The sequence below is a fragment of the Chenopodium album genome, chromosome 15 (assembly GCF_948465745.1).
Source record: "Chenopodium album chromosome 15, dcCheAlbu1.1, whole genome shotgun sequence".
Taxonomy (NCBI): domain Eukaryota; kingdom Viridiplantae; phylum Streptophyta; class Magnoliopsida; order Caryophyllales; family Amaranthaceae; genus Chenopodium; species Chenopodium album.
The window spans coordinates 4834298-4843329 of record NC_137848.1 but is presented as its reverse complement, the minus strand read 5'-3'; the positions used below and the strand labels follow the sequence as shown (position 1 = coordinate 4843329).

At 32.6% G+C, this 9032-nt stretch overlaps 1 protein-coding gene across 1 annotated transcript; it reads left to right on the top strand.

Moving 5' to 3' along the window:
• Positions 1 to 4841: 4841 nt before the first annotated feature.
• LOC145582760 (uncharacterized) lies at positions 4842 to 9032 on the top strand. The gene is made up of 4 exons (XM_081639773.1): positions 4842 to 5308; positions 5611 to 6096; positions 7984 to 8222; positions 8399 to 9032. The coding sequence occupies exons 3-4, from the start codon at positions 8015 to 8017 to the stop codon at positions 8857 to 8859; spliced, it is 669 nt and encodes a 222-aa protein (XP_081495899.1). The 5' UTR covers positions 4842 to 5308; positions 5611 to 6096; positions 7984 to 8014; the 3' UTR covers positions 8860 to 9032.

The window sequence follows — 9032 nt, the reverse complement described above, 5'->3', positions numbered from 1 at the left end:
TTAAAAAAATATATGACACGGTGGTTGTTCGTAGGTGATGGTTGTTAAGTGGTTGGTGGGGTAACAAGTTAGAGAGTGGTTAAAGAAAGTGAAAATGGAATAGGGTTCATTTTACACAGGGGCATATTTGTATAGGCATGTTAAAATACGGGTGTTACCCGGTAAATACTTGACGTGGTTTAGCAATTCACAAAATTTGTCACTTGCAGCTATTTAAAATTTGTTATTTTTTACAAATTGCAGCACAAAAGTACTAAAAAATTTTGTAAATTACAATCCAATTCAATTTTTCATAAATTTCTGTGTCAAAATATTTCGTCTAAGTTTTAGGGGCCATTTTTGTCCTTGAGAAAAAAGAAAAGAAAAAGGAGTGAAATACTCCCCCGTCCCTTAATACAAAGCCTCATTTTCTTTTTGGGTAAACCAAAATACAATACCTCTTTTTATTTAAAGGTTGTAGTTTTTGACATTATTACCCTATTTTTGATGAGTTGTCATTTTTAGTTTTTTACTTTTTTATGATTTTAATATCAATTCCCAACACTTTCTCTCTTTATCTCTTCAATTATTCTCAACTACTTTTTTTTCCCTCTCTATCTCTCTCTAACCCCATGTGCGCATATGTACTTTTAATCATTAGTTTTAAAGAATTTACAACTTTCTTAATTTCCGCACAAAAATCAAAAAAGATTTTGTATTAAGGGACGCATGGAGTATTAAAGAGCGCCATTGGTAAAGGTAAAATAGAAAGCGTAGAAATAAGTGTCATTCTAAGTCGCTTCAATTCTAAGCGTTATTCTAAGTCGCTTCAATTCTTCTATTTTAGAAAAACAATACTTTAATTATGTGCACAATTCACAAGTTAGATTTTGATTATCTTTGACGCATGATTTATAAGAAAAAACATATCACTTACAATATAGTTTAATTTTAATATATAATTTTATAGCTTTTATTTTATTATAATTAGAGATAATAATAGTTAAAATTTTGTATTGACAATGGTTCAAAAAAAAAAAAAAAAAAATAAATTATATTGACAAACATACAATGAAAAGTGTTATCATTTTTGCCAAGGTTTTAAATGTGCCTACAGCCCTACACTGAGTAATAATTGTAGCCTTGTAGGGACCTTTGCCGAGTACTCACTATATCATTATTAGTGAGTAATAATTGAAGCATTTTAAAGGACCACAGCCGATCATGGAACGCTTCTAACTGATACTATGTCATTTTTCTAAGTGATTTAAAACGTGTTTACAGTAAGTAATAATTGTATCCTTGTAAAGGACCTCAGCAATAAGGTTGTCAAAAGCTGACACGCACAAACCCGACACGTAATAAACGGGTTTGGGTCAAAAAATTTCAACCCGTTTAACTAATTGGCTCGACGCGAAATTAAACGGGTTAGGTTTGGGTGAAAATTTTCAACCCGAAACCGACACGCATAACCCCATTATATAAATAGGTTGAACGATAACACGTTAACCCAAAACCAACACACTTAACCTGTTTATTAAGTAGTACTCCATCCGTCCCTAAATTACATTCCTACTTCTAGCATTTATTCCTCATATAATAGAGAAAAGTAGGAATGTAATTTAGGGACGGAGGGAGTACAAGAAACTGATTTTTTTTTTTTTTTTTAATTCTAAACTTTTAGTTTTGTAAAAAAAAAAAAAAAAAAACATTGGCGCTATTCATAAATTTTGTTAAATTTTTGGCGGTTTAATTTTGACAAAAAATGAAAAATTTTAACTTTTCAACATTTCACTTTTCCATTAGAGGATTCTAAATACCTAGGCTTGGTGTCTTACCTTACTCTTATTTAAGACTTACCTTCATTTCATCAATTTTCAAGCTTCTAGCTTCCACGGTTGTCATTTTGAAGGCTGGGAAAATCTTTATGTTTTTGATGTTAAAACCACTAGCTTTAAACTTTTGTAGTTGCTAAAACTAACTTTAATCTCTTGTATCTTTAATGGTGTATGTCTTTTCAATTTTTAAGTTGAATATTAATTAGTTTATCATAGTCTTATATGGGTAAAAGGTTACCCCACCAAACCAACCCAAAAAACCAACAAAATGACAAAGAAATGCAACGATTTGGTCTTCAAACTCGAAATTAGGGTTACGGTTTGGAATTGAGAAGGAATTGCAGAGGAAAAGAAAAAGACGATGAAGAAGAAAGTAAGGAGTGAGAGAATGATGATGATGATGATGATGATGATTGGGGAAGATGAGGAAGAAGAGTTGAGATGTTTGCTATCATTGTTAAAATAGTGATGATTTATTAAAAATAACCCTTAAGTGTGTGCAAAATAATACAACCTCAACTATTTTCTATCAACAGTACAACCTTTAAACTCTTGCTGTCATTGGAATCTCTCTTAAGTGTGTGTCATGTAAAAATAGTGTGTTATTGAAATAAAAAAATATAGGAATTACGTGTTTTTGAAAAGAAAAAAAATTAATAATTAATAGTATAAAAATAATTTAATAATAAATATGGATGAAATATTCTTCGAGATACCTTCTCTGATAGCTGGCATATCAGTTTGCACATATATTACAAAAAGCGGTACCGTTGAAAGCAAATGACTGAGGTCGTATTATTTTGCACCCACCGCTAATAGTTGAGATTATTTTAAGCCAATTTTCCTTATATATACAGAGTATTCTATTTTATTGATACAGAGTACTCCCTCCATCCCATATTTTCGTGCTTGTATTTTTTTTTTTTTTTTTTTATGTCTCAAAATGTTGTGTGTTTTTAAATATATCACATAATTCATACAACTTTTTACCATTTCAATACAAAATACACGTATATTAAAAAAATTATTATTTACTTTTAATCTTTTGTTGTACATACAACATTATCTACATTTATTATTCCCATTCAATGTTCTCTACTTTTTATCTTTTCCATACAACATTTCTCCACTTTCTTCATTTTCCTTAACCAACCTATTTTTTGAAAAATAGGCATGTAAATATGGGATGAAGTGAGTACTATTTTTAATAAATTGTGCATTGCATGAGTACTAATCTAGTTCGTAATAAGTGTAACTGTCTTGTACATACTTCAGCTGAGTATATACCACTTCTAGCTTATACTTCCTCTGTCCCATAATACTTGACACAGTTTCATTTTCATTCGTACCAAAATACTGGACATGTTACTAAATATAGAATGAGACCACTAATAATAAAATATTTTCTTACACTCTCTTTGAGACTATAAACCCCAAAAATCAATTAAATCCTATATTTTCTCTCTTCTCACTATCCTACTTTTTGTTTTTTTTTAAAGAATCCTTTATATAATAAACAAATGTTTTAAATAGACTTTATTACTCCACATAATTTTATTAAACTGCATGTACACCCCAACATCCCAAATATTATAAGACGGAGAGGGAGTATGTCAAATTGTCAATTTAATTTTTGCTACGATATTTATAACTAACGTGCCGACAACTTTAAGTAATAATGTAGCCTTGTAGGACCCCGGCCGAGTATGAACCTCATTTTTTTGATGGGCCAGCCGAGTACGAGTCTTATTTCTTGATCACAATTTTAAAAGCCAATGAGCTTCAATATCGCATTTATGAGAGAGGCTATTAAACCAAATTTTTTCTGTCTTCAATATCGCATTTATGAGAGATACTATTAGAAAATAAAATGTACAATATAATCTAATAAAAAAAAAAAATATTTAGATATGTTAAAGATAGTCAGATTTAATGACAATACAACATAATCTTCGTTTGTTTAAATCATGCAACCTTTTATAAGAGTGTTAATTATTCTAGAGCGCACCAATGAAATATTGATTAATATTTTTTATTTTTATTACCACTTTACAAGCAAACCAATGAAAGGCACGAATGAATGGGTTCAGGTCCTGGCCAATTTGTAAGACCCGATTGACTTCGATTAGATATAATTCTAGAAAATTAGAAACGAAAAAGATTCGAGTTAAAACTCTTTTAACTTGAATCAGTCAACATTTATCTTTTTCCTTTTGCCATTCTTCTCCTTTCTCGAGAGCCCTTGTTAAAAGAGTTTTTAATTAATACTCGTAATATAGTTAAATTCCTTGAATATATTCACACTAGTATGTTAGGAGATTTAATCAAGTAAGGAAGGGTGTTCATTATCCAATTTGATATGGTTTAGTATACAAAAACAAACTAAAATGCGTAAAGAGCCAATCACATTGTAAAGTACTCAAGTCAATAACTCTCAATATATTCTTTTGAAAATTTTTAAAACTAATTTAAAGCATTTTAAAAAAATTACATTCATCATATTTAGCCTGTAACGGCTTATTGAAGTTTATATTTAGCTTGCTTTTAAATTTACATGAAATCAAATTATCAAACCAAAATTAAACAATGTTTGAATAAAATCCAATGAAATTAAATTGCCAAAAAAAAAAAAGAGGGTTTTTTTTTAAATTTTTTTTTTTATAATTTGGTGCGACTGCACCTAAATACTCCAACAAACAATGGTAATCTATAATATAATTGTAGAGTCAGTTAACTATAATCACCCAAATCCTCAATCCTCAAATTCTATTGATCACACTCTTTTTTTTTTAAATTTTTTTTTCTAAAACACCAATAACTACCCTATCGCCAGTACACCAACAATTATACTTCGTACAATTATTGGTGTGGAAAATATAAAACAATTATATGATTATATCTCATCCAAATAATATCAAGACTCGAGCAACCACAGTCGCCCACGTAGTGAGTTCAATCTTATCCATTTCACTCTATAAATAGAACAGGATTAAAAACAAACTCCAATATAAAATTTGCCAATACCAAAAAAAAAAAAAAAAAAAAAAAACCACAACAGTACAAATACGTCGTATATTCCAAGTTAGAAGAAAAATGGCAGGATTACCGAGGCTTATGACGTTGATGTCAAGCTCACGTTTCTTCCAGTATGAAACAGGAAAAGGAGAATTACACGCGACCGTGAGAAACACATCTGATACGATAATAAGTGAGAACAACTTCACCTTGTTTGAAGTGGTGAGTACAAGGGCTCGGGACATGGTGCACATCAAATCTTGCTACAACAACAGGTACTTGCGAGTTGCGGCTCAACCCAACCGGAGTCTATATTAGCGCCACTGCTGATGAGCTCGAGGAAGACCGTGCCAAACGGTCTTGCACTTTGCTCAGGTTTGCCATTTTCGGCAACACCGTGCGCTTCTTCCACCAGTCCGATAATGTTGAGCGGGCTGTGATAATTTATCAAGGTGGTGTCCTTGGAGTCTGGCAGGGTAATGTTATTTCACTTCACATTTATTACTTCCTCCGTTTTTTAAGTTGTAACATTTTTATTTTCAGTCTTTTAGATAATTTTTGAAGATGAGAGAGTCAGGAAAAATAGAGAGAAAAATAAAAGAGATCCATGTGGATAGGAGAGAGATAGAGAGAAAGAAATGTTCAAAGTGTTGCAAGTAATTAACAATTTCCAAAATAAAAAAGTGTTGGAATTATTATTATTATTATTATTATGCATGTTGTGAGTAATAATTAATACATGGGTTGTGGCATGCATGGATGAATGACGCAACAGCAGATAACCAAGCATTTAGCTTGTCATTTAGAGACATGACCAGCTTTGTAAACTTGCCGAAGCACGTAATGTTCAAAGGGAATGATGGGAATTACTTGAGAGCACGTAAAAATAGAAATTTGGTGTTCGTTGCCAACGATCCAACGGATCCGAGAGTGCACCACATTGCAACGCTTTCACCTCTTAGTGGTAATTTCAGCCTACTGTCCACCAGATTCAATCTGTACTGGGAGAGGATCAATGGTGATTGGCTCCAATGCAACTCGAGCAGACCATTCACCGCGAACACGGTCTTCCGCCCAGTGAGGCAGGGTTTTGGTATCCAAAACAGCACCATAGCTCTATTGAATACGAATAACAACAGTTACTGTGAGAGGTGGACCAGTGGGGGGAATGCTGGTCGTATTCGAGCTTCCTCCTCGACTGTCCACCTACTGCGGTGCTCACAGTGGAGGAGACAGTCCGGGATCGTAAAATCTCTGACATCAGGTATCTATGCTACTCTCCTCGTCCCTCAATAACTTTAGCTATTTCTGACATCAATTTTTTCGCTTCTTTCTTTGGAAAAAGATATATGCAGCCTGATATAAAAAGCTAAAAATGAAAAAGATTGACAATAAATAAACATTTATTACACCGATTTACTTGTAAATTGTCGATAAATTCCCAACTTAATACTAAAAAAGGAAGTATATTAAATGCTTATATGCAGCCCTTAGGGTTACATATAGCATTATCCTTTTTCTTTTTATTAATACGTACTTAAATATAATACATAACGGTCAAATATGTGCGCCGGAGAAAATGCAAAAAAAACAAATGAAAAATCTATGAATGAATGGAAGCTAATATAAGGAGTAACTAATAGTCTTCTTAACTATGTAGTGATTGATGAAGAAGGGAGAAAGTATATCCATATTAATTTTTTCGTATCGAACAAGAAAGTTTGTTATGATTATTTGATTAGAGGAGTCGATCAAATCGAACCGATTCGAAAAAAATCATCCGTTTTAAACTGTAATCGATCCGATTTGACCCGAGAAATTCAAAATCCAAATCTAATTTGTAACTGACCTAAACTTGATCCAAATCCGAATTTAACCATATCTGAACTTAATCCGGCACCGATTTAACTCGACTTAAACTCAACCCGAACCCGATATGACCCGACTTGAACTCAAATTGAACCGATTTGACCCGGCTTGGAGTCAACCCGATCTGAAAATGACCCAAAAAATAACCGATTTAATCCGATCTATTTTAACACAAACTAATATTAACCTGACCCAATTTTAATCTGATCCGAATTTTACCCGTCCATAATTTTAAACCTAACCTAACCTATTATTGATTTTTTTATTTTTTTATTTTAGTTTCAAGTTCACTATATATTTACTAATTATTAATAAGTTAGAAAGTCTAAAACTCTAAAATTATCTTATACAAATTGAATTAGTAATAAAGCAAACTAATAGTATTCGTAGGCATCGTAGCCTCATGAGATTAAACAATTGAAGAGTAATATCTTAAAAGGAGGACTTATGTGATTATCATATATCAACCTATCACTAGTTCATTACTAATCATCTCACTTATATACGTAGGTATGAAAAATCATCGATAATTATTAAATTTAAATTTGGCTCCAAGCTAAGATAAATATTACACAAAAACTAATTGAATGAGAAAATTGATTCTTCACATTTCGTAATAATTAACCACATAATATGAGAAATGAACATAATTGACTTGATATCAACCTAATAATAAGGTAAAAATTCAATAATTACTCTAGTTTAAAAATGACCTTATTTAGATATTGAATTTAGTCAACTCAACCAAAATCTAAACAAACACGGAAAGGATTTGAATCTAAATTGACCAAATCTTGAATAAACCTTATCTTAATAAAACCGAACATGATCGAACCGAAATCATCCGAGCCGAAATCAACCCGACCCAAATTTGAACATGAACCGATCTGGTGTTGATTAGACCCATATCCAACCCGAACTCAATAGACCATGACCTGAATTTGACCCGACCCAATCCGAGTTAAAAGAATAATTTTGACCCGAACAGACCCGATTCGAATTGACCCGATCCAAACTCCATCCGGTTATCCGAATTGATACCTCTAGTTATGATAGGTTCATTTACTATGGGAATATAATTATCATATTCATGTGTTTGTATTATTTTTTCCATACAATGACTTATATTAATTGAATAAGATAGAGTGGATCGTACCCAAGTTTTGGAATCCAATCATATTATAGATAGGTAGTTTTTCTTCTTCTTCTTTTTTTTTTTTTTTTCAGTAAAAACTAAAAAAATCGCTTCCCAAATATTTAAGTGCTAAAAATGTTGGTACAGGTATCGTATAGAGGATGCACGCATCTACAATATGGTTCCTCTACAGGCCGTAAGCCAAACTGTGTTTAACTATGGAAATCATGATGAGAGACAAGAGGTGAAATTCACCTACAAAGAGGTGATAGAGGAGAAGTTCACCTCGTCACATTCGTGGAAATTGTCGGTCAAGGCTACCATCAGGGTTAGATTGATCCCAGTGATACTTCAGGGGAAACTGACTACAACTGCAAGTTACGGAGGTAATTACTAAATGACCCGATCATCATATTAAAAAAAAATTGGTCAAGTTTTTAAAAATCTTTTCTTCTTTACTTTGGAAATTGTCTTTAAAATTGACCATATGATTCACATAAATTTTACGAGTAATAATTTCTATTTGATTGTATCAAATATGACTATGCATCTTCCACGACAGGTAGTGTTGAATGGTCCAAAATGAAAAGAAGTGAGAGAGCAGCAACCGGCTCCACAACCGCTACAGTACCAGCAAGGAGTTCTACAAGGGTGACCTTGATTGTTGGACAGGGTTCCATGGACGTCCCTTACTCTTATAGACAAAGTGACATCCTTATGGATGGAACCTTTGAGGAAAAGACTTTGCACGATGGCCTTTTCTCGGGTCTCAACACCTTTGAATTTCAATATACTATCGAGGAACCTCAAAGCCTTCCTCGTAGTGCTATGCCGCCAATAGGCCATAATGACATTGTCATCGTGCCAGGTGAAACCATGGACCTCCCTAGAATGGCCATCTCGCGTGAAGTCGATGAAGTAAAAGTGGAAGGAAAAGAAGAGGAACTAGTTTCAATGGAAGAAGATTGTGGAGGAGAAGGAAACGAGGAACCAGTTCCCCTGCCAGTGCCTTCCAAGCTTTAGTTACTTACATACACTAGGTCTTCTATTTTACGTATTGTGGTTTTTTAAGGATGAATAATAATAATAATAATGATGTGTGTTTTCTAACACACATATTGTGTTTGTATTATGGTTGTACTTTGCTTGTATTATTGGTTTTTTCCTTTATAATAATGTGTGTCATCTTCACCTTA